Source organism: Aquila chrysaetos, chromosome 23, assembly GCF_900496995.4.
Source record: "Aquila chrysaetos chrysaetos chromosome 23, bAquChr1.4, whole genome shotgun sequence".
In the NCBI taxonomy this organism is placed as follows: domain Eukaryota; kingdom Metazoa; phylum Chordata; class Aves; order Accipitriformes; family Accipitridae; genus Aquila; species Aquila chrysaetos.
Genome location: NC_044026.1, coordinates 12,871,345 through 12,897,757, shown reverse-complemented (window position 1 = coordinate 12,897,757; position 26,413 = coordinate 12,871,345). Strand labels below are relative to the sequence as shown.

The window sequence follows — 26,413 nt, the reverse complement described above, 5'->3', positions numbered from 1 at the left end:
TGGGCTTTTAATACTACACTACTTTGTAAAACACAATACTTGACTGATAAGATTTGTAAGACTATGACTTAAGCAAATGCCCATTATTCTGAAAATTAGGTTATATGGAAATCTGTAAAATCTGAATAATACTGCATTTCCCTACTTATCCTCAGCTATTAGAAATGTAGTTGGTGACTTTATTAAAATGTAAATACAGAATTCCTTTTTTTTTAACAGAGAAATTATTCTTCAAAATTCCCAGAACCTCATCCCACTCCACCCTCACTCCAGCTGTTCAGTCCTGATGTCTGCAGGCCACCGTTGCCTCACAGAATAGATGCGCTTCCTACAAACTACTATTGCATAGCTTGCTAAGCTTTGTTTCGGTCCTTGATTTGGGTTCCTTGACCCAAACTGGTCAAAAATACTTTGGCAAGACAACTTAGGCAAGATAACTGTTTCCTAGAAAACCCAAAACTTCATTCCTGAGAGAGCAGCAGTGCTACAGTGGGTTGCCAAAATCCTCCTTTGACGTTGGCTCTCACCCGGAGGAGAAGGTAACTTCTGAGGCTGTAGTTAATTAAACCACAAGGCTAGTGATAGGAATGGAAGCCGATCGGAACAAAGTCGAGGCATTTTATGGTTAGTGAAGGACAGTGAAAATAAGAAAGATAGCTCTCTCTAATAATACCCTTTCTCAAGCTGTCATCCTTGATTTTCCCTTCACTGCCTCCCAGTCTTGTCAAAAAGCATATCATTAGCATGTTATTACCATCACCCTCCTACAACTCACAGGTTCTTGTTCATGTGAACAGCCTCTTACCTTCAGGCTATCTTTCGGAAATGGCTGTACCCAAAACTCACTTGGTGCTCGCTACAGTCCCCTGGTATTTCTACTTTGTTTCCCTTGTTCCTTCGAGGCATTTTCCTACCACTTTGTAAACACTGTCTAAACAGCAGGTACCGCAGCTCAAATGGCATATATCAGTCACATGGATGATTACCTTCACCGTTTATTTGCTTTGCCTGTCCCTATCCACTGCATAAAAACTTTAACCAACATAACTAGAGTTTATAAAGAGGCTTTCCAACAATTTACTGCAAGAGCTACCAGACAACCTAGCATCACTTGATTGACATCAGAGAAATTAGACTGATGTACAATAGCTGTCAATCCAGATACCAGTAAATGTCTCTGGTTGAAATATAACTGAAACCTCAAACTACAAAAAATACTGTGGCCACAGGGCTGCCCAGGCCTATGTAGCATCTACAAGTTCCCTATCATGAACAATCTTTAACTGCTAACTCCCTAATTGTATCTGCTATGTATCAATTTAAAAAAATCCTGTCCTTAATATTTTTCATTCCCATATTTTTCAAACTGGATTCAAATGGATTCCATAAAAAAAAAAAAAAATTGTAAAACTTTGCAATAAGGTAAACATATATAATAGAGCTGGATGTGATTTGTTGTCAAAGTAGTGTGGTTTTAACTTGTGAACTGCTGCTGTATTTACTGTTAATACACAGTTGATACAACAATATGGGTTGGTATTGACATTTGCTTGTCTGAAAAATTATTTACATTGAGGATAGTGAACATCATATTAGTGATATTATTTTTAAATGCCACTGTAATATTTTATTCTCGTTATTTATTTATAATATAGTTAAAAAACTTGCTCTCAAACTTTAGCACCTCTTTTTGAAGGAAGTCTCTTCTGAAATTTCAGACTCCAAGTAATGAACAAGTTCCTGTATAGAGCTAGCAATCTGGGCTTCTGCACCTTTTTTTTCCGGTTCTACTTCCACTTGGTCCTACCATGTGATTTGTTTTAATTTCACTAATTTTTTAGAATGAACATACCATTACACACATTAGGTATAAAGGGCTACCACCACAACTAAGTCTGCTATAACTTCCTCTATGTATCACTGTAATATTTAAATGGCTTTCCTCCCAGTAACAAAGAAACTATACACTTAGTACTAATACTTCTGTAGCTATGATGAGGAGATATTACAACAAACTGATGTCTACTGAAAGGTAGTAGGATCCTAATGAGAAAGTAAAAATTATAATGGTGTTACTTTAACTACAAGGAGTGGAAAGTAAATTCACCCTATAATAGTAAAAGTAATAGCAATAGTAATACACTCTTCACACACTAGTTTAAGCTTGATAAAATACCTGAGTAAAGTATTATTAGCTACGAATTAATAAAAAAGTATGTTTGCTTTGTTTTTGAAAGTTTTGAGTCCTATAATAGGCCATCTGCAAAAGCTTTTCTATATTTACTGTGTGACACTTCTTCAAAAAACGACTTGTGTTCAGGCAAAATAATTTCTTCCTACTGCCATTATAGGCTATCAGGTTATGTGTGGGGATGAAATGTTGCCTTCAAATAGAAATGAGACCACGGACTACTGCTCAGAGCTTAGTGACGTCAGATTCTTCTTGGTTGTATTTAAACCAGCTCTACACACTGTAATTATACTGAGATAGGTCAGGGGGATCAGATGATACACTAGTAGAGACCAAATAATTGCACATTCAGCAAAGATGCATGGTGGAAATGTTCTCTGTGGTGCAGAACTCAAATAGTTTTACTCTTTGAGGTAATCAAAAAAAAAATCCAGTTGTCATCAAACTAAATGGCAATTTTTTTTCAAAATGTACTGGGTTTGGCAGTGGTGGAATCAACTTTCTTCATAGCAGCTAGTATGGGGCTGTGTTTTGGATTTGTGACCAAAACAGCACTGATAACCCAGGGATGTTTTCGTCACTGCTGAGCAGTGCTCACACCGAGCCAAGGGCTTTTCTGCTTCTCCCCCCACCCCACCAGCGAGCAGGCTGGGGGGGCACAAGGAGTTGGGGGGGACACAGCCGGGACAGCTGACCCCAACTGACCCAAGGGAGATGCCAGACCATGGGACGTCATGCTCAGCAGGTAGAGCTGAAGGGGGAAGAAGAAGGAAGGGGGGACGTTCGGAGTGATGGCATTTGTCTTCCCCAGTCCCCGTTCTGCGTGCTGGAGCCCTGCTGTCCTGGAGATGGCTGAACACCTGCCTGCCCATGGGAAGTGGGGAATGAATTCCTTGGTTTGCTTTGCTTGCATGCACGGCTTTTGCTTTCCCTATTAAACTATCTTTATCTCAACCCACAAGTTTTCTAACCTTTACCCTTCCGATTCTCTCCCTCACCCCACTGTGGGGGATTGAGTGAGCGGCTGGGTGGGGCTGAGCTGCCGGCTGGGGTTAAACCACGGCACAAAAGAAGTTCTGCAGCTAAAGCATGGATAGGAGCTTTTTTCTGCAAGTGAACCTTTATTAGCAGATTTGGAAGATATGACTTGTCCAGATTCTGATGCTTATCGCTAACAGTTGAAGAGGTTGCTCTCCCCCCAACTTTTTTGATAATCATACCTCTTACAGGTTTCAGAGCCAAAAATGGTTCATTAACTCAGATTCTGATTCTTTCTATCAATTTGGTGATGATACACCTGCCACAGCTTTACAGTCTAGGATGTAATGCTGTTTGCTATAGCAAACATACTGTGGAGATGGAATTTGAAAGCTCCATGCTAAACCTCAGAAGGATTCTTACAGCTTAAGATGCACCTATACTGATTCCTGCAACTCTTTTGTGTCTTGAAAGACTAAGTTCTTTGTTTTTCTAGAGCAGATGAGGGTAACTGCCACGCTGGCTATCTAGAGAACAGAAAATTGTGTGTATTCAAAAACCCCACAGCGGAACTAAGTAGATGACAGTGTGTGGTCTTCTGTGGTATATCTGAATGTGAATTTTTCTCTGGACCAGAGGTAGGCTTACTTTTGCATACTGATAAAATTGCTGATACAGGAGGGAAACCGAGGAGGGGGATGTTAACGATTTAATGATTTGAGATTGAAGTTTGCCTCTCTGGTGGATTTTAAAGGTAAAAGGCAATTCACGCCAGGGTCTACATTCAGTCTGGTTCGTTTTGCTACTGGTTGCTGCCTTTTCCTCTACGGCTGTCACTGCCTCTCCGCTCCAGTTTTGAGGTTCCTCCTGGTCAAGTGCATTTATTCGAGGGGCTCTCCTCGAGCAGGAGGCAGGCGATCCAGTTCTCACGCACGGCCCGGCAGCAGGTCTCCGCAGCGGTCCTGTGCCCGGTACTCACGCAGGATGGGGCTGAGCTTGGTTCTCCGTCCTGCGGCGGGACACCAACATCGCTCCCGTTCGGGGCTAATACGCCGGCTCCTAAATCGAGCGGCCGCAACCCCGCGAGCGTTTCGAGTCCAGAATCCAGCCCAGATCCCAGCACCGAACTTTTCCCTCAGCTTCAGCTCCCGGTCCCAGCCGTGAGCTCGACTTTCCCCGGCGCCCACCTCCCTCCTCCTCCTCCTCCTCCTCCTCCGCGGGCCCGCCCGCGGCTCCCCCCTTCTCCACCCGTGGAGGGGCCGCCCACCCCCGCAAGAGGAGCCGCTCCGCCGCGCCCTCCCCCTGCACAGCGCCCGGCGCGGGGAGGCGGGCGGAGCGGCGGTGGGAGCGCGGAGCTCCGCTACCCCGCGCCCCTCGTCCCCCATGCGGCGGCGGGCGGTGGGAGGCTGCCGCTGCCGCTGCTGCTGCTGCTGCCGCCGCCGCCGCCGCGGGAGCCGCTTCCCCAGGCAGCCCGGCAAACGGAGGGGAACAGCCGGCGTCGCCCGCTCGCCCGGTTTCGGCAGAGCCCGGAGCGACGCGCTCGGTTCCCGCCGGGGTTGAGGGGTTGCGGCGTCCCGGCTTGGCCGCGGGGCAGCCGGGGAAGGCGAGCGCTCGCAGAAAACTACCAAAAAAACCCAACAACAACAACAACAACAACAAAAAAAACCAAAAACAAAAACCAAAGCGACGCCCCAGGCGGTGTCCTGCCCGGCTGCCGCCCATCGCTTATGCTTATCCGGGGGGGGAACCCGGCCGGGGCGGCGGAGCCCGCAGGATGACGGGCCATGAGGAGCGCTAAGGCGGCGTCGAGGCGGGCCGCCGCCGGCCGCGATGAGCCTCGGCGAGCCGGTGCCGGAGGGGAGGCCGGGAGCCAGGTAGCCGCCGGCCGCCCGCCGCGCCGCCCCGCGTCGCCGCCGCCCGCCCGCAGCCCCCCGGGGGCATGGGAGCGGCGGGCAGCGCCCGCTGAGACCGCCGCGCCCGGCTGCAGGTAAGGAGCCCGCGGGCGGCCGGTGGCGGCTGCCGGTGCACGGGGGGGGGGGGGGAGGGACGGGACGGGACACGGTTTGGGGTTGGGGGGTCTCCCTCGCGGGTCCGTGCGGGAGGACGAAGAGGAGGCCGGGGTGGGGGGGGGGGGGGGGGGGGGGAAGCGGCGGTCGGGCGCCCCCAACCTGTCCGCTCCCGTTGCTCAGCCCGGCGGGGACGTTCTTCCCTAACGGGAAGCATCTGCCCTCCGGTACGGTAAAAAGAATCCCGGGTGGGGGAGAAAGGCGCCTCCAACCCCGGCGGCGGCTGGAGCTCGGCCCGGCCCGGCGGGAGGGGCAGCGCCGCGCAGGATCCGCCGCCCCCCCGCGAATCTCCCCGCGGGGCGGGCGCGGTTCCCGCCAGGAGCCGGGCGGGCGGGCCCGAGGCCCCTCCCCTGCCGCGCCACGCCCCCCCGGCAGGCTGCCACCGCCCCGCCCCAGCCCCGCCCTAACGGTCGTGGCGGAGCCGCAGCCCATTGGCTGGCGAGCTGCGCGGCGGCGGTGGAGGCAGCCAATGGCGGCGGGGGCGGGGTGGGCACTCGAGGGCGCCCCCTGGCGGCGGGGCGGAGCGGCCTCGTCCGGGCCCCGCGGGGTTTCTCCCGCCGAATCTGCGGAATTGCGGCTTGGGCGTGGGTGGTGGAGGCCAGCGTCGGTTCTTACCGGGACGAAGGACGGCGAAGCGCGGCTGGCCTGCCCTTCGCCAGCCCCTCGCGAGTCGCTGCGATTTCCTCTTAACCTCAGCGAGCGCCTCCTGTAGCAAAACGCGGTGCCCCCTCCCCAAGGGACTCGAAATGGGTAGGACGGTTTTTAAAGGGAGTTCTCATTAAAGGGAACATTAAGGAAAAGAGCACCTGAATATTCTTAACCAAATTAAAAGCTATTTGTCTTGTAAGGAATGGTAAACGTCTCATTAACTTGACCACAGATATTTGAGAAACTTCTTCATCCCGATGAGCCTCTCCTTTGAACTGTAATGGTTTGCACATGATGGTCTTAGGAAAAAAAAATGTGTGTCTCATTGCTAGCAGATCTGAGAAAATCTGACTTTTATACTAAAAGCAATAACTAATGGAACTAATAATAGCTAGTAGAACGGAATGCCTTTCCATCTTTGTCACGCAGTTATGCAAGAGCAGGAATACTAAATTTCTGCTACTAATAGTAGCCTGCATTCCTGTATGGCTTTAATCTGAAGACCTCAAATTCTTCTGATGGTAGGGACAAGAATAGGGATATTTTAAACTCATTTCACCAAGTTAGGCTGCTTAATCTGTAATTAGACATCTACATAAATTATTTTCAGAAATGGTTAGCACTCAAGGTCGATAACAGTTGTGTTTTCTTGTCTGTTCTGGCACAGTGCGCATCTTTAAATGACCCTCCATGGGTCTAGCTGTCCAGGTTTAGACACGCAGTTCTGAAAATCTGAACTTGAGTGTTGATAGACACGGCAAGATTATATGTATAAATTTTCTTGCTTACAGTTCCTCTGAGGTCTGTGCTTACGCCTCTAAATAAATTGTCAAGTTTTATCAATTCTTAGCTCCTGTTTGGTTAAGATTGCAACGTAAGAGCACATCCAGCACCGCACAGTAATGCGTGGCAGAGGATGACAGAGTCCAGATCTGTGGCCAACCAATTCTTTCCTTCACTCTCTCTCTCTCAATGACACCATTTCCCATAGACACTATGAATGGGATTCACTCAGCCGCATTTTACCCTCCTGAAAGTTAGTAGCCTGTCTAAAAACTCGGCAGCTAGGCTAGGTGAGTTAGCTAATTAGGGACCTAATGAGGCTGAATTGTACTATTTCTGGGTACCCGCTCAGGTAGATACCCGATATTGTTCCTCTTGAAATGAACGTGGGTAGCTTTTTTTCTTTCGTTGACTGTAGAGGGAGCCATGGCAATTTGCTTGAACTAGGAGCTTCCCTTGAAGTTTTCTAATTTTTAGGCGAGAGGAGTACTACTATCCTTGGCGTATAGAACAAGCCTACAGAATTTATTACTGTAGGGAGACAGCGTGACTTCGGTAAGATAGGTATTTAGTAGAGTAGTAGAAGGGAATTACGGGGGAAAAGCTAACTTTGAGGGAGCAAATGAGGTGGAAGAAAGACAACCTCTTTCCGACTGCCCTTCGCCTTGACTCTGCAGACCTTCTGGGACGCTGCGGAGCACGGCTAGGTCTCTAAAGCTTCTTAAAAGGACTTAAAACAGTCACGTTTCTTCTCTCTTTTCTCCTCTCCCCCCTTTCCCCGGCTGTTTCCCCCGGACGACCCAGGAGGAGCGAGGCGAGGGGAGGCGACAAGATGGGGGCGCGGGCGGCGGCGGGGGCGCTCTCCGTGGTGCTGATCCTGGGGCTGGGGCTGCCGCCGGGCGCCCTGGGCTGCCCCCAGCCCTGCGCCTGCTACCTCCCCACCGAAGTCCACTGCACCTTTCGGTCCTTGGCAGCCGTGCCGGCGAGGATTTCGACACATGTGGAAAGAATCAATTTCGGGTTTGTATGGCAGGTCGTAGCAAACGGCTTTGCGTTCTCGGCGCGGAACGCCGGAGCGCTTCGCGCACGCGCGGGGGACGGCGATCTCTGCGTGTGCTTTTTTTTAAGTAGAATCGCAGAGACGGGCGGTTACTCGCAGGCGCTGTATTTCAAGCACTGCCAGTACTGGCATGGAGAGAGCTTTAGCGTAGCCTTCCTGTTTCAAAGGAGAGTTACTATTGTTTTCAAATAAATATTTACATCATCGTGTCAGTGGTTCTTGGCAGATAGGACATGCAGTCTTTTATAGTCTATAAAAAACCAGATTGAATTAAACCTACTATGGGGTTTCTACTAAATGGTGAATTTTATCCCTGATGTCAAAAACTACAGCAGGAATAAAATTCTGTGATGTAGCCAGGTAGCATTTTGGAGAACAATGACATATAGCATATCTTAAAGCAATACAGTAAAAACAAAGTTATTCCGTTGCCTTTGCAGTTGTTTTTTGTTTTTTTTTTTTCAAGGAACTTAAGCACAATGTAAGCAGACATCAATGTTTTGGGGAGAAATTGCTCAGGCTCCAACTCACTTTCCTCCTCCAGGGTATTGCCAGCTCACACCTGTATGTCAGATTGTGAGACAAGAAGGCAGGTACAGTTGGCAGGCTGCCTGTCACAGAAGTGCTGTGTAGGATCGTTATGTGACAGGGCATGGTGCAAGAGTCACAGTCCTCTTCTGCTTGATATCAGAGCTGCCTCACTGCCTGGTATGAATTCACCCTGACCACCTCAAGGCCTGTAAGCTGCAGCTCATCATGCAATGACTGACAGTAGGGACCTTGATTTTTTTTTTTTTTTTGCTTCTCCATAGTTAAAATTTGTATCCACCAGCACTTTATCCACCTAAAGCCTAGTTTTGATTTTAGTCTCAAAGTGCCCTTGTACTCAGTAACTCTGTATTACAGCAATCTGTACTTTCATGCCATTTTTGAGTCAAAAATGCTTCCCTCTCCCCCCACATTCAAAACCACACATATTCACAGTCAACTCTTCCCCATATGTCAACATTCTGTGGCAAATTCTATCCCTAAATTGCTTTTGAAAAATGCGATGTAGGCTTCTAAGTTATTTAGGCATTTTGGCTGTTTTTTAATAAAAGTACGTTATTTGATACTGCTAGCTTAAAAGCCCTTTCCTATCTTTGTCCCTTCCCATGGAGAAACAGTTTTAGCTATCTGTTGTTGCATTTCTTTCAATTTGGAAAGCAGCTTTTACCATATTTGTATTTTAAGGTGCTATATATTTAGGAGGTAAAGATTATTTTCCTAACTGGAAATACTTTAGGTAAAATTATTTAGAGAACTTACTATTTTTTTAGAAGGGCTGATGTTGAAATAAGGAATTTTAACAGGATGACTGCCATAAGCCTAGTAGATCTGTCATAGGACTAAAAATATCAAAACAGTAGCCTAAATTTTCAGCAAATTCAGAATCTTCAGATAGGTAACATGATGAGGATCTGAAAATATTTCCTCCATATTCAAAGCATTTTAATTTCTCCCTGTCTCTTCCCTTCCTTTCTAGAAAGTGTTAAAAAATAGGAAAAATATTTAAAATTCTATGCTTAATTTAGAGGCTTAATGCCCAGATTAGCTCATACATTTAATTTTATGTCTACATGTGGAAAACCCCAAATGTAGAGCTAGGCCACCAAACTTAAGACTTCCGTATTGGCAAATAAAACCTGATTTATTTGTCCAAAGTGAAACTGAATTATTTTCAAGAAGTAGATTTTCAATATTACTTCTCTAAAAGGGGTTTCTAGGCTCAAATTATGTAATTGGAAGGTCAGTTCCTAGATCTTATGTAATTAGTTGCTGTAGCCAATTACATGTTGTAACAGTAAGTGAAGCGGGATGTGACTTCCTGCTTCTCGTGCTGTTTGGGAGATACCTATTTTTAATGTCCACTCTCCAAATCTTTATTCATTTATTGTTAGATGCTGTTTTGGCAACACTGCAGCCTGCCTAGTTTGCCAGACTCCATAGCATCATTGTTTGGCTACAGGCCATTAATTTATTACCATTCCATAAACCAAGCTGCATGGAAAAACACACTGACAACTATTCGAACTTAAACTCCTATTTATTACTCTTACTCCTAAATTACGGCTAAAGTGCCACAAATTGAGTTAAAAGAAATCTTAATCTAAACATGAACTAAGTATACTTGGCCTTGTAAAAATATTTCACTAACTTCTGGCCCTTTGACAATGCATTAAGATCCCTGCAGTTTTTCCTGAAAGTTAGGTTATGCTAATTTTACATTTGCAGTCCATGACAATCAGTGCATAAAATGTAACTGCACATGTGATTTTTTTCCAGGTTTAACAGTATACAGTCTATACATGAAAACTCCTTTGCAGGACTTACAAAACTGGAATTGCTCATGATACATGGAAATGACATTCAGAATATACCTAATGGTGCTTTGAAAGATCTTGTGTCTCTACAGGTAATGCTCAGGTCTTACTAAATTTCATAAGTTCTAACCTCCATGAATAACAAAAGACAAAAACAAGTGGGTTTTGTAGTGCCTTTCTTAGGTTTAAGATACCATTTTCCCCCAAATGCACTGGAGATCTATTAACTACGTCTATGTCATACTTGATAATGCCAACTAATACTCACTTGTGTTCTCCCTCTTTGACCAGCATATCATTTTTCAGTGGTGCAAAGGATATTTGAATGTGGGAGGAAAACTTCTGCTTGCTTGCTATTCTGTTTGGATTTAGATCAAAAAAAAAAATTAAACTCTTTTTTTTTTTTTTTTTTTTTTTAGGTTTTCAAAATTAGTTACAATAAATTGAAAGTCATAACTGGCCAAACTCTTCAAGGACTTTCAAGCTTAATGAGACTGCACATGGACCACAACAGAATTGAGTTTATTCATCCAAATGCTTTTAATGGATTAACTTCTCTGAGACTGGTCCACTTAGAAGGAAATTTGCTCCAGCAGCTTCACCCCCACACCTTTTCAACATTTATGGTCCTTGATTATTTCAAACTGTCGACAGTGAGACATCTCTACCTATCTGAAAATGCTCTTAGGACCTTGCCTGCAGGGATTTTTCAAGGCATGCCACTGCTGGAAAATCTTTACCTTCATGGGAATCCATGGGCCTGCGACTGCAGTTTAAAGTGGCTCCTTGAATGGAATGAAGTTTCTGGAGGTAAGAGCAAAAATGCCAATGCTTCTTCAACTCATAATGTTAGATATTTCTTTTTCCTGTTCTGCATACGGATGGTTCTGTTATTTCCTGAGTATTATTACTTACATGATGTCTATGTGTACTCTTGTGTTCCATTACCATTCAATAAATGCATGTATTTAAAAAACAGTGTAAAGAGGAAGCAGTTGTGTGTCACTAGCTAAAAATCTGCATTCAAACCCAAAGGAATTAGCCATTACATTCAAGATGGAAAAAGCGATAGTGACATTTGTAGTTGGAAGGAGGAGACAGGTTATAACCTGTTAATGTGTTCCTTTGCACAGCGATACACCTTTGACTAAGGGCTGGCGATTGTTCTCAACCAGCAAAGCTAGTAACTATGTGCTCTCATGGGAGGTGGGAACATTGGATTTGAACTTGTTTGGCTAAGGAAGGAATGGAAATCAGGTTTCCAAATTCCTGGATGAGTCCTTTAACTTTGATGCTATTAAAGTTAAGGCTGTTATGTAATATGCATCCTTCATGTCTACCTGTGTTTCTTCATTGACCACAACTTCCTTTCGTGATGGAGAAAATCTGGTTTAAGTATTTTCAGAGAACACCTACAATCTTGCAATTTTTTTCCTAGAATAACTGGTCTATCTTCATTTAGGCTTAGATGTGAGATAAGTATCACACTGCTTAGGCTGGAACGCTTCTGGTCATGTGCAGAAGCAAAATACGAGAAGCAAAAAATAAAACCAGAAGAGTTTTATAATGCCTCTATATCAGGAATACACTAAGTGAGGGGTTTTTTGAATGTCAGTTTTTGATTTGGGTGTCTCAGTTCACTAATGCCCCACCTCAGGTTGTTAAGTGCTTACTGTAGTAGGCCAGAGGGACTGGTGTTACACCAGAGCTGCCGCTAAAATATTAAGAGGGAATTGTCATTTAATTGCAGCTGAAGATGTCTCTAATGAATGCTGGAGTCACAAGGTATATATAATGATTTGAAGCATGTATGGTGGATGATGGTGGGTCTTGCCATCTTAGAATATGTAATTCATCGCGGTTTTGCACTTAGCTATACGACAATACTTTTAAGAGTGTGTGATACTTGAATGTGTAATGTAAGTGTTCCTGCCTGAACTGATACTTGAGGCATCTAACTTTGATATTCTGTTTCACTAGCTTACATTTTAATATTCTTATATATTCTCCTTGATCAAAATGAGTATGTATATTAAGTGTACTTAAGTTGCACTGTAAGTTATAACAATGAAATACTAGATGAACTTTCTTTCCTTGTGCAGTGTTGGCTTTTTAACATTTTTATTCAATTAGATTCCCTTTTTGCACTACAACAGCAACGATTATGAGAAAGAGAAAAGAATTTATCCATGCCATTTACATGTATGACAGGTTTTGCATTTTTATATAACTATAACATTAACTTCTTTGGGAATTCTGTCCAGATAGAGTTATTAAAGTTCTTCAGACCAATGTGGCCACTGCCAAGTTGGTTGTGGGCCAGTTCTGTCATGAAGCGTGCGTTCCTTATCTTTGAAACATCATACTTGAATCTGCAAGTGATAGACTGGTTCAGTTAAATATTCCATTTGTAAGAACTTTTCAAGCAAATTGATGTATCAGACTGGAAAAGCATGTATTTTTGAATTAAAAAATGGTATGAAATTTTGCCACTCTTCCCCTTCTTCTAACATTTTGCCTTATAACCCACCCGTATATTGGTCATTCATTCAAAGATCCCTTATTCCTCAGGAGTGATCAGCATGACAGTTATTCCTAGAATAACTGGAATACATTTTATTTACAACATGTTTCCAAACTAAATATGTAAGGCGACATTTGGCGTTCTAGTGAGCAGAACAATGTAATAAATATATGACTGTTAATTTGCAGACAGGAGTATTTCTGGCATTGTTGGAAGAGAGGAGTCAAGGCTATCATTTCCTGTTTTAGTGCTCCTTCTCTGTTTTAGTTTTTATTTTATCATTGCAGAGTTTACAGTTATTTCAGAGGTCAGGGAAGAAGTGGCACTTTCTTTTTTTTTTTTTTGCTGCTGACAAATAGCTTGTAAGTGCAGGAACTACTCAGCAGATTTTGGTAGCTACAGTAGAATGTTTTGTATATTGCCAGTACTGTTGTTAATGAATAGAGAAGAATAAAAAGCTTCTTGGATTATTTAATGATGAAGTCCAGCATTTCTCGGGCAAAAGCTGCATGTTTGCAAGCTGAGAGGACCCAGTCCTCTTCACGTTAGATCCACAAGTTCGATAGGTAGGCTGTCACTGAACAGATGCAGACTTTTTAACACAGCGTAGATTTTTGCTGACTTATAAAATATTGCTCTGAAGACTTCAATTTCTAGGCATTTTATTCAGAGGCAGTGAATCTAATTTTCAGAAGGATGGAGTATTCGATCCTCTCATTAAAGTCAGAAGAAATTGTGGTCAGTTTGAGAATCAGGCGCCCATTCAACTGTAAAACAAAGAGGTGCCGTTTTAAAAGCCTTGCCTTATGTGTCATGTGCCATGATGCCTTCCTCATGCGGTCCATTTTGCACTTTTGAGAGTTCTCTAACTCTAGGACAGTTTTTCAGCTTACCTATCTTTTGTTTCCCCCCTTTCTTTTTCTTTCTTTTTTTTTCCTTGCAGGTGTTTTAAAATGCAAAAAGGACAAAGCCTATGAAGGGGGGCAGCTCTGTCCTAAGTGCAACAGCCCGAAACAACTGCAGAAAGAAGATATTCAAAACTTGAAAGATATTTCCTGTAGGAAACCTGTCATTCAGTCCTCACTGAGGCAGAATAGCAGCACTCAAGATGAAGAAGATGGTGACAGTTATGAACTTCCTCTGGAAGATCTTCAGTCCTCTCCATGGAACATTACTCTAAATATGACTGATGAGCATGGCAATATAGTCCACCTGAACTGTGAAATAAAAAAACCAACAGGCTCTACCAGAATTCAGTGGAATCAAATCCAGACTCAGGAGATAGATATAAATGCTACAATTTCACTGGATTTTGAATGTCCAATGAATCGAGAAAACTATGAAAAACTATGGAAGCTTATAGCTTATTACAGTGAAGTACCTGTCAAATTAGAGAGGGAATTTATGCTCAGCAAAGAGCCTAAAATAAGCTATCAGTACAGGCAAGGCTCAGATTATGATGCTCTTTACTACACAGGCGTAAAAGCTCAAATACTGGCTGAGCCTTCCTGGGTAATGCAAGCTCTTATAAATATCCAATTAAACAGGCGCCAGAGTACAGGGAAAAAAGTGGTGCTATCTTTTTTTACTGCGTTTTCTCAGAAAATTCGCACCAAAGACACTGGGCAGCAGAGAAGCTGGGTAATGATCGAGCAAAACCAGAGCACAAGGACAGCACAGAGTGTGGTGGAAGGGTCGGAGTTTCAGCTGAGCTGCGATGTGAAAGCCTCTGAGGGCCCCTCCATTCAGTGGCTCTTTCCAGATGGGACTAAACTGCAGGCACCATTTAATCAGAAAGACAGTAGGTTTTCCATTCTTAGTAGCGGCCAGCTAATGATCAAAGAAGTGAGTTACACTGATGGTGGTTTGTACCACTGCGTCGCCCAAGTGAGAGATGATGTGGACGTAATGGCTTACAGACTTCTAGTGCAGCCTCCCGCTCTACAGGTAGCTGATTCAGATGTAGTGAGAGTTGAAAAAAATGTTGGAGATCCAATAGTTTTGCCATGCAATGCAGTTGGCATCCCAGAGCCACAGTTGAACTGGATTCTTCCAAACAGCCAGGTACTTACTGATTTATCAAACTCTTCAAAAGGATATATGTTGGAAAATGGCACTTTGCTTATTCCAAAAAGCCATGTCAGTGATAGTGGCCATTACAGATGTGTGGCTGTCAATCAGCAGGGATCAGATCAGTTTGTTGTAAGGGTCACAGTAAATAAAATGGTGTCTGACAGGTCATTTAAAAGAGTAAAACTAAAAAAGCGCCCAGGCTCAAAAAGTTTGTCAAAAACAAGAGGGCGAGTCATAGATGATGGAGAGGGATCAGGGACAGGAGGGGTGGAGGAGTTCCCACGAAGAAAGAACCACCTGAAAGACTGGGAAATATCCTTCAAACAAAAAAGTGACCAGGTGCCAGAAGCTCAAATTAAAAAGGGGAAGAAGGGCAGAAGGAAAATGAAAATCTGGAAAAGTACTGATAAAACCCATGACAGCAATGTTGCAGAAGGCCGGAGAGTATTTGAATCTCGAAGGAGAATTAATGTGGCAAGCAAGCAGATTAATCCACAGCATTGGGCTGACATTTTGGCAAAGGTCCGTGGGAAGAATCTTCCTAGAACAACAACAGCTACAGCCATTTCTTCAACAACCGCGCTGCCATCAGTCATGCAGAAAACTACTCCAGTCCCTCATCCGGTAGCTAGCCCTCCGCCTTCAGAGACAGCAGCTGATGTGGTAGATTCCTCTGCTGATACATCACCTGTGAGTGAAGATGAGCCATTCCCAGTCACCGTTTCCCACAACACTAACGCATTTTCAGTCCAATCCATATTAACAAGGTCGGAAACTGAACCCTTCTCCGACCACAGGGCTTTAGAAACACCTGCAAGTATATACTCTGTAGAAATCGCTGTATCAGGTCCATATTTGACTCCTGTCACTGCAACTGTGCAACCCCAAGGCCAGCAGCATCTTGATGTCAGGACTGATGATTCAGTTGTAGTTAGAGAAAATATCCATGCTTTCACTGAAGAACCTCTAACCAGACAAATTGTAACAAACTTTCCTAGAATCCAGAGCAGTTCATTCACAGTGGAAAGTGAAGATAGAACTATATCTTCTATATCAGAGGAAAATTCTGCTTTTGCTGAGCTACCACTTGATGCTACTGTCCTAGCTGAGTCTCAGACTGTGGATCTTCATAGTGTCATAGAGACAAGTGTGAAGTTAAATGAAGTGGACCCAATGAGTGTTGACACCATAATTTTAACACCTTCTCAGCTGGATGAGATCATCCCAACAGGTTCTGTAGGCACTACTACCATTTCTTCATCCGTTTCTCCATTTGTTACAGAAAAGAGCGATGACTTGATAGACCAGCACAAAGAAGTATCCACAGGTCAGCCAAAAATGGCAGACTTAAGTACAAGTTTTCCATCTGTCACACCCATCAGGGTTCAGAGCATGGAAGAACCTGAGACCCACAGGAATACATTGACTCAAGAAAGCATGTCCAGCAGTTATGCAGAGAGTTTTCAGGGAGGAGAACGTAGAAACCTGGCTGCTCCAAAACCAGATCCCACATTCATTTTGCATAGTGCTGATGCTCTTCGTAAAACAACAGAGGGGATAAAAACTGCTTCTTCCATCAGTAGATTGACCACTGTGGCCACAACAACAACTCCCTATAGAAAGACCATGCCTTCACTTATTACTCAGCATGTTAGAAAAAGGCCTTATGGGAGAAGGAGATTGAGGCCAAACAGAATCCGACAAAGACCAAAGCCTTCCCCTGCTGTTGTTTTAACCACAGAGGCAATGCCTGTCGTTCCAAGGACACCTGAAGTAGAAGCTGTGACCAGAACATCTTCTGCAACTCTTGCAAGTCCTGATCTTAAAAACAATGTCAAAATACAGGCTAAGGAAGAGAAGCATGTGGAATTCACTCCTTCATTAGTTACTGATTCGATTGTCTTAGAGAAAATTACCAAAATCAGAGAGGTGGTCACAACTTCATTCTTTAGGCCTACTGCTTCTCCACCTGAAGCAAAACATGTGACACTCTCTGCTGCTCCCGAAACCTTGGCACTTCCGGTGACTACACCTATCACGATTTTATCATCATATGTTGACCATGACGCAGTTCCCACGAAAGAGTCAAGTGCACCTCTGAAACCAGAGCAAAGTGAAGTGCCAGCATACCATTCATTAGTCAGTATATCTGAGGAGAAGGGCATTAAAGCAGATTCTATAACTATGGATAGTAAGGCAGAACAATCAAGCACAACAGCTTCTCCTGAGCATATGAACAGCTTGATACTATCTACAAAACCAGAATCTCCAGAAGACCCTGTCCTATTTGACTCAGAAGTTGTGGTTAATGAAACAACCACTGGAACATTCCAGCTGAAATATCCCACTATGACTGACTTAAGTATTCCTGTTGGCACAGTGGAAGTTTCAAAGGAGCCATGGAAGCCCACAGTGTCTTTAGAAACACCAGCAATAACTGAGACACCTCAGCAACATGAGATGATTACTTTGTCCTCCTCCTTCAGCACGACAGAAACTCAGACTTTTCTACTTGGAGAAACAAAGAAATCTGTTGCTTCTCGGACTGGGACAAAGCCGTCTTCCTTGGATAAAAAGGAAGCTATGTCACATGTATTTCATCATGATCCCACTTTGCAGACAACTGAAAGGCTTCCGACTACATCCACTGCCTTTATTCCATTTATAAAATTTGCCACTCTTCCCCCTTCCATTTCAAGAACTTCACATCCTTCTCTTCATTATACCACCGAGGAAAGTAATGCCTTCAATCAAGAAAGATTCCCAGAAGCAAAACAAGTTGAAGCAGGTGGTGACAAAATGGTGGTGAGCTCAAGACGGAAGGTACACCCTACTCCTTCCTCTAGCCAAAACAGGATTAGCATACAGTCGAAAGAGGAGCAATTCAAAGAGTTGTATAGTAGCAAGTCAAACAACAGTTTACTGCTAAATCCAAACCTTCCCCATCCACCTGCTGGAATGATACCAAGCCTAAACCAAAGACTGCCTGTTGTGCCTCCAAAGCATGTTCCAGTAAGAGGCACAGTGAAGCCTCCATATATTGTAACACAAGGTTCATTTCGCTATTTTATAACACAGCAGCCTCTTCACTACACAAACAAACCAGAGATAACAGCATATGCAGCTCATACCATCCAGGACAAAAAATCTTTTGCCTCTCAGAGAGAAACAACGACCCCAACACAAGCGTCTCCATTTCACAAAACAAATCCGTTCACTGCAAGCAAGTTTGGTAATCAGGGTCAGAACAGATACAATATTAATTCAAGATTTTTTGGAAATAACTATGTCCCAGATAACAGAGGCACAGCAGGGAGACTACCAAGTCAAGGGATCCCCTATTATCCCAGTTCCAGAATGCCATTCCTTTTCAACAGAACAAGGATATTCCCTCACTTAGGTTTGCATCCTAAACCAGTGGTCCCTAGTCAACTAGTCCCAAAAGACACAAATGAGAAGAAGGTCGGCCAGGTCTTCCCTACTAGGATTACAGTGCAGAAAGCTACAGCTATTCCAGTGCCTCCAACGCCACACACCACAACCACCACATCACCACCACCAGTGATTTTGAAGATCACCCCTCCAGCCTTCCAGCACACAAAACCACAGATATCCACCACAGTTCATCCTTTTAAAAGTGTCCATCATCATCATCATCATCAAAAAGTTCCATCTGTGCCTTATGTGGGAGGTATTATGCCACACAATTCGACTGTAATTCAATCTTCCACTAATTTCAGGATACACGGAGAAAGACCTAAAATTATCACAAAAGGGTCCCAGAGCATATCCATTCTTGCTGAAACAGATGCTTTTATCCCTTGTGATGCAGTAGGGGAACCCAGGCCTTTTATTACTTGGACAAAAGTCTCTACAGGTAAGACAATAGAAAAATGTGTTCTTCCACATGTTTTTTTAAGGGTACAAATACTTGGGTTGTTGCATAGAAATGCAAAATGATTGCAGGAATAGTCCAAAGCACTGGAGAATAATTTCTGTCTCTTTTAAAACGTGACTAACTGCAACTAATCATTGCAGGTAAAATAACTTTGCAGTATTTCTTGTAGTAAAAGAAAACCTCTACCATTTAATGATTATTCACAGCACTTAGAGTTTGTGAGTATGGGTTTGTTAACATTGCTGCCTTAAATATTGACGTGTATGTCATTTCCATAGGCAGAAGGAAAAGAGAAATTACGTAAAGATTTAAGAGGAATCCTAAAGCATAAAGCCCTTAAAAGTTCCCACACTGTACGTGCTTGCAAGCTAGTATGGTTAGTTCTGCAATAGAAACAAAGACTAATTGGAGCTATGGAGAGTGTCAGACATTATGTGATCCATCTGAAGTTGTAGTTGGTGTTAAGGAAATCTAAAATCTTAGGTAAGACTTTTTCAATGCAATGATGTATGTCTTAAGCTCTTTGACTTTCCGTTTCTTTCTTTCCTCTCACCTTCCCAGGAGCTCTAATGACAGCCAACACCAGGTTACAAAGGTTTGAAGTCTGGAAAAATGGTACCCTCCTTATCAGAAATGTTCAACTTCAGGATCATGGACAGTATTTGTGCACAGCTCAGAACCTGCATGGCATAGATAAAATGATCATTGTGCTCACAGTTGTAGCCCACCAGCCCAAAATCTTACTTTCCCGCTATCGAGATGTCACGGTCTATTTTGGAGACACCATAGCAATGGAATGTCAGGCTAGTGGGACTCCAAGCCCACATATTTCATGGATTTTCCCAGATAGGAAGATTTTGCAGACAGTCACCACCACAGAAGGCAGGATAATGCTTCATGAAAATCGAACCCTGTCTATCAAGCAAGCAACTTTTTCAGACCGAGGAGTTTACAAATGCGTAGCAAGCAATGCTGCAGGAGCTGACAGCATTGCCGTGAGGCTGCACATTGCAGCCTTACCCCCCATCATCCAGCAGGAGAAGCAAGAGAACATTTCCTTGCCCCTCGGTAGCAGTATTAACATCCACTGCACTGCCAAAGCAGCACCTTCTCCCAGCATCCGCTGGGTGGTCTTTGATGGCACGCAAATCCGACCTTCTCAGTTTGTCAATGGGAATTTATTTGTTTTTCCCAATGGAACTCTTTACATTCGCAACGTCTCCCCCAGGGACAGTGGGACCTATGAGTGCATTGCTGCTAATATGGTGGGAGCTGCCAGGAGAACAATACAACTCCATGTGAAGAAGCACGCGTCTAATGCCAAGATCACTGGGAGCTCTCCTCAGAGAACAGATGTAACGTACGGCAGCATCCTGCATTTGGACTGTAGTGCTTCGGGTGACCCCTGGCCTAGGATATTATGGAGGTTGCCTTCCAAAAGGATGATTGATTCCCTACACAGGTAAATTACTATTTGAGGTGTCACAGCTAAATGACAGTTTAGATGAACTTCGAGAACTAAAACCATCTGTATCTGTACAAGTTTCATTCCTGACTTCTGTGAGTTTTGAATGAGGCCCCCAATCCTTAAGGAAGAATTTGAAATTATATCAAAAGATAGCCAAGTCGTAATGTAGCATAATTTTCTTGAAAACAGTCGTACTCTTGAAAAGTCAGCATCAGGTGTTTGGGATAAGCTGCCACTATTTGTCTTTTACAGCCACTTGTAAATATAGTAAAAAGTCCAATGGCAAAAGTTAAGATATACAGTTTGTGTACTGCTTCTTCCAATGTGCTTAGTCTGCATGGAGTTGCATCGGTGCCTGCTTTTCCCCAGAAGAAAAGGGTTCACTGAATTTTGTTTATCTGTTGTACAAATCATTATACACAGTAAATATGGGGCAAAGAAATCATCTTATAATTATTTAAGTAAGCATGATCATTTTAACATCCTTGTATAAATAAATATTACCTTGCAATAAGGTTTGTGCAAACCCAGTTGCATATAAATGCCTAAAAGAATACCTTCTCCAATGTTCACAATATCAAGTAAAATATCACTTCTCCAAATCTACAATAATTGTCCTAAGACTTTGCCGAAAACACAATTTCTTCTCCATAAATTATTCATTACTCACTCTTTGAGCACTATAGACAGATGAGAAATGTACTGAAATTAAAATGCACAATTGTCAACAACTTTCTTAATAGCTGAACATAGTCGTCATATTTTTCATATTGACAGAGAATATATTTGCATACCCTGTAGATAGCACAAAATCCAGAATTCATTTTATGCCTCATAGTGATAGCAACAAAATACTGTTTGGTTTTTTTTTTTCATTTTCCCTCGTGATCTTTATGTGGGCTGGTTTTCAAATACAGGAGATCTTTGGGGAGAAAATTGGGGCTACTGAGGAAATTAGTTTTGACCACAATACACCAATTCCATATTGAAGTGGAAAGGAATACTAGCTTTTTAGCACATTGAAGATCTTTTTTTCCATATTTGAAAGCTTAGCAATATTTTGCTTCTTTGTGATTGTTCTAAAGGTTTAAAGTGTTATACCTGTTGCCAGAGGAAGTTACTCATCTTGATTTGTTTTAAGCTGAGGACCCAAGTGGCAGACGCCATAGTTATGGTCCATATAGGTTTATGTGGAGTGTATCATTCAGAGACCCCATATTTGAATGTTACACAATAATGTACCTGCAGTCAGAAGAGTCAAAAATACCATCATTTGGTGTTTAATGCTCAAACCCACTGTTAAAGTCATTGAATAGAATAGAATTGCTTGGTTACGAGTGAATAGAATCATTTTTTTTCCATTTGCTTTTTGGTGGTGATGATCTTGGACATTTCAGACCATCTAATTATCTAACGATAGCAATGCTCCTCTCCTTTTTTTCAGCATGGTTGAGTTGTTTGTTTTTTTCCCCAGGTTTCACTCAATAATTAATACCTAAAATGTGATTTTGCAGCTTATGTTCTCTTCTTTTTTCTTTCCTTACAGTAGCTTGGAGACTAGAATCAAAGTATTCAGCAATGGGACTTTGGTTGTCCATTCAGTTACAGATAAAGATGCAGGAGACTATTTGTGTGTGGCCCGCAATAAGATTGGGGATGACTATGTGGTCCTTAAAGTGAATGTGATGATGAAACCAGCAAAAATAGAACATAAGAATGAGAATAACCACAAGGTCAAGTACGGAGGGGACCTGAAAGTTGACTGTGTAGCCACAGGTCTGCCAAATCCTGAGATCTCCTGGGGTCTCCCAGATGGCAGCATGATCAATACCTTCATGCAGTCAGATGACAGCGGCAGCCGGACGAAGCGGTACGTGGTCTTCAATAACGGAACCCTGTATTTCAATGACGTTGGACTGAGAGAGGAAGGGGACTACACCTGCTATGCCGAGAACCAGATTGGGAAGGATGAGATGAAAGTGCGGGTCAAAGTAGTGGCTGAGCCTGCAACTATCAGGAACAAAACATACGTCATTATTAATGTACCCTATGGTGATGTTGTCACAGTAGCATGTGAAGCCAAAGGAGAACCCACTCCCAAAGTGACCTGGCTCTCCCCAACCAACAGGCCCATTCCTGCCCTATCTGACAAATACCAGATCTATAGGGATGGCACCCTCCTCATCCAAAAGGCCCAAAGATCTGACAGTGGTAACTATACTTGCGTAGTGCGGAACAGCGCTGGCGAAGATCGGAAAATCGTCTGGATCCACGTTAATGTTCAGCCTCCCAGAATCAATGGTCACCTCAGTGCAATAACATCTGTGAGGGAGACAGCCACCAGGGACAGCCGGAAACTTATTGACTGCAAAGCTGAAGGCATCCCTGCTCCACGGGTCTTATGGGCTTTCCCAGAAGGAGTAATCCTGCCAGCTCCCTACTATGGGAACAGGATCACTGTGCATCGCAATGGTACGTTGGACATCAGAGGCGTGAGGCAGACAGACGCGGTGCAGCTCATATGCATCGGACGGAACGAAGGAGGGGAAGCAAGACTGATTGTACAGCTCCTCATCACGGACCATTTGGAGAAACCCTCCTTCAGAGACCCCGTCAATGAAAGGATCACTGCCATTGCTGGGCACAGCATCAATCTGAACTGCTCAGTCCAGGGGAACCCCAAGCCCAGCACAAGCTGGATCCTTCCCAATGGCACTGAAGTGCTGAGTGGCAGCCGTCTGCACAGATTTTACCATAAGAGGGATGGGATCTTACACATCAGCAGCCTCTCCGCTGGGGATGCTGGGACTTACCGCTGTACAGCCAGAAACCCAGGAGGTTATGTGGAACGAGTAGTCTTCCTGAAGGTGGGACTCAGGCCAGAAATCAGCAACCAGTACAACAACCTGGTGAGCATCATCAATGGAGAAACTCTGCAGCTCCATTGCATCACCCAGCCAAACCAGCGGGCGCAGGTCTCCTGGACGCTGCCCAATGGGATGGTTCTGGATGCCCCCCAAGCTGTGGGTCGCTTTTCCCTGCAGGAGAATGGCTCACTGACGGTGCGCGAGGCTTCTGTGTTTGACAGGGGGACTTACCTGTGCAAGGTGTCCTCAGAGTATGGCACTTCTGTTATGAACGTGCCCGTCATTGTGATAGCCTATCCTCCCCGGATCACCAGTGAGCCCGCACCCGTCATTTATGCAAGGCCTGGAAATTCAGTAAAACTGAACTGCATGGCCATTGGGATTCCTAAAGCAGAAATAACGTGGGAGCTTCCAGACAAATCACATCTGACAACAGGAGCTCAGTCCCGTCTGTATGGAAACAAATTCCTCCACCCTCAGGGGTCATTAGTCATCCAGCAGTCTACTCAAAGGGATGCAGGCTTCTATAAATGCACTGCTAAAAATATACTAGGCAGTGATTCGAAAACAACCTACATACACATATTCTAACACTAAAACAACTGCCTTTGGCTGGGTACTAGTGTTCAGGTCACTGCCAAGCGAGTGCAACAGGGAAAGTACTGCTTGCAACAAAGCCAGGAAGGCTGAGGGCAGGAAAAAAAGGAATTAATCCTATTTTCATGCAAAGTGCATTGCTTTTGTACTCAATATGGTAGTAAGTCCCTGCAATAAAAGGAGGCAGTAGACATACTGAAACTGAGGAGACTAACACGTTGGAAAAGGTCTTTAAATTGTTAAGAGAGTGTAGTGTGGTTTTTCATGCTATCCAATAGCATCTGAGACCTAAAGTACTCTATTCTTGTCAATAGTCCAAAGCTATTCCTTGTTCTAACAAGCACCTTAAAAGTACCAAAGAAGTATTAACTGTTAATAAATGAGCTGCAGTGATAGAAGTGCTTTAGTAAAACATAATTTTCTTAATACCCTGCAGCGCTTTTACATAATCTAGCCTTATAGAATATGATTACTAACCTTTCTGTTCATTCTTCTATCAGCTCTTCAAAATCAAAGACTAACTTAGCAAATAAGAGTGATCTATTTTAATAAAAATACATGCAGACATTACTTACCTTAACATATGAACAAACCTTTTCCAGCTACTAAGGATGCTACAGTCAAATCATTCATTATATATTTTATATATGTTTTTAAATCAGACTATGAGACTAGAAAGAGTAACAATGAACTTGGTCTCATTTTATAAATTATTGGTCTTTACAAGACTCTGATACATTACAGTGTTTTATAATATTAAGGTCAATATACTGTACATTTTATAATAAAAAATATTTTCCAAAAAATGTATTCACTCTGTTTTTCATTTTGTTTTGAGAAAATAGAGAACTCCAAACAATGAGAGTATGAAGTTAAGTAAAAAAACAGAAGTCATGTACTGTTATACATCTCTTTATCTTTCTAAATGTGATTTCCTAATAAAAACTTAACACTTCTGTATATTGCAGGATACACTTACAATTTCAATATTTTTTCTGCAATCAAGGATGGTTTGTTGGATAATGTACATAATTTTAATAAGATTTATCAGTTACACTATAGAAATGATTGCTACAAGATGCTGAATATGCCCATGTTTCAACAAACAACTCCAGTCGGAATTTTGCAGATGTTAACTCACCTTTAAAACGTACAGATTCTCTGAGATATTCCTGAAGTCTTAAATTTCTGATTGTTCATAAAACTTATGCCCATGTTTTAAAATATGATGAGAATAAAAGCTTTATTTTTATTTTCTCTAGTGATCAAAACATGGCAGAAAGTAATGTAATGTGTTATCCTAATATTTACATTTTGTAAAAATGGTGAACAAAGATTTCCTCACCCTGCAAATTTATCCAGTTTAGGAAAATTGTAAGCTGTTGCAAAATGTGTATTTATCATCACGGTAAACAAACAGAACTGACCTACTTGAAGTAAAAAGTATTTGATTAGAAGGGTGTTGAATTAAATGACAAGGACAAGGACATTGTTGAAGATACAAGGAGCATAATTTATGTGAAAGAATATTTTATAAAATTTATTTTTAAAAAAGTCAGTGCAGGCTAAAAAGTTGTGGTTTGTACACAAGCATTTATTAAAGTTATGTTACTGGCCTAATTAAAAGGCACTTAATTATGTCTTAGTTTCTCTTTTATGGTTTAAACCCTTGGGCCCTAAATCAGCAAATCAGTGCTCAAGGTGAAGCATGTGCCTAAATATCTGGCAGGGATGTAGCTGCTTGTGAGAGTAGTTAAAGAAGAAAGAAACAACTATTCAAATAATAGATTTTTAACAAGATTGCTCATGTGGTCTTTTCTAATCTGGCTGTTTTCCTTGAACATGTCACAGATTAGATATGTCTTTAGTTTCATTATTTAATTTTAGCACTTCTTTATTTTATAGTAGTTCTTGGGAAATAGTAATACAATTTTAATAATAATACATCTTTTAAAAGAGTCTGAAGTCAGCATTTTAGCATTGGAGTAGGAGTCATGCACTTTTATTCATTTGTCTGTCCAGTCTTCAGTTAACACTTACGTGAATTGAGAGATATTCTTGGATGCTGAATGACTTCTATATATTTCCATTAAGCAGACTCTTTTTTATGTTAAGGGAAGAAAATAGGATCCAAAATCAAATATTTGATCTGTTGGGATCAAACAAAGCATCTGATAATATTTTATTCATCAATCCAGAATTTCCACTGCTGCCAGTGGAAGTTTTGGAGGCACAAGAAATGAAAGATTTGGCTTCAGTCCTTCTCTTAATTCAAGTCAAGACTTGCATGCTTGCAAAATTCCCTCAAAATTGGATTTAACATTTTTTTATGTATTATAATTTCCATGATGTTTGCCTTCACCCCTTTAATGAAAACACACTCCCAATGCGAAGTCTATAAAATACAGTTTTCTTCCAAAATAAATATAACTACAGTTTAACAAATATCTTCTGAACATTTTTTACACTCGGGCAGTGTTTGGCCGTATGTCCTGTCTGTCATATTCTTTCTCTGCTGAGACACCAGTTGTCCAGGATGTCCATCTTGAGTTCCTTTTGTAGAAATAAAGAAGTTCATGGGGAAACCATGTCTGTTCCAGGACTTCTGTTCTTAGGCCTGAATCTACATGTGTCGTGGTTTAACCCCAGCCAGCAACTAAGCACCACGCAGCTGCTTGCTCACTCTCCCCTATCCTCTCCACTGGGATGGGGAGGAGAATAAAAAAAAAAGAGGTAAAGTTCATGGGTTGAGATAAGAACGGTTTAATAACTAAAGTAAAATACAATAATATAACAATAATAATAATAATAATGATGAAGGGAATATAACAAAAAAGAGAAATAAAACCCAAGAAAAGACAAGTGATGCACAATGAAATTGCTCACCACCCACTGAC

General features: G+C 42.7%; 1 protein-coding gene across 2 annotated transcripts; it reads left to right on the top strand.

The window, feature by feature from the left end:
* The first annotated feature begins 4,616 nt into the window (after positions 1 to 4,616).
* Positions 4,617 to 26,104, top strand: MXRA5 (matrix remodeling associated 5). 2 transcript variants are annotated; one of them, XM_029999181.1, is made up of 7 exons: positions 4,617 to 5,156; positions 7,471 to 7,686; positions 10,052 to 10,181; positions 10,509 to 10,899; positions 13,557 to 18,563; positions 19,146 to 20,046; positions 21,602 to 26,104. In XM_029999181.1, exons 1-7 carry the CDS (start codon positions 4,954 to 4,956, stop codon positions 23,508 to 23,510), a joined length of 8,757 nt encoding a protein of 2,918 aa, XP_029855041.1. In that variant the 5' UTR covers positions 4,617 to 4,953; the 3' UTR covers positions 23,511 to 26,104. The 2 variants fall into 2 exon arrangements, with proteins under 2 accessions (XP_029855041.1, XP_029855040.1); XM_029999180.1 differs by having other exon boundaries at positions 21,599 to 26,104.
* The last annotated feature ends 309 nt before the right edge of the window (positions 26,105 to 26,413 follow it).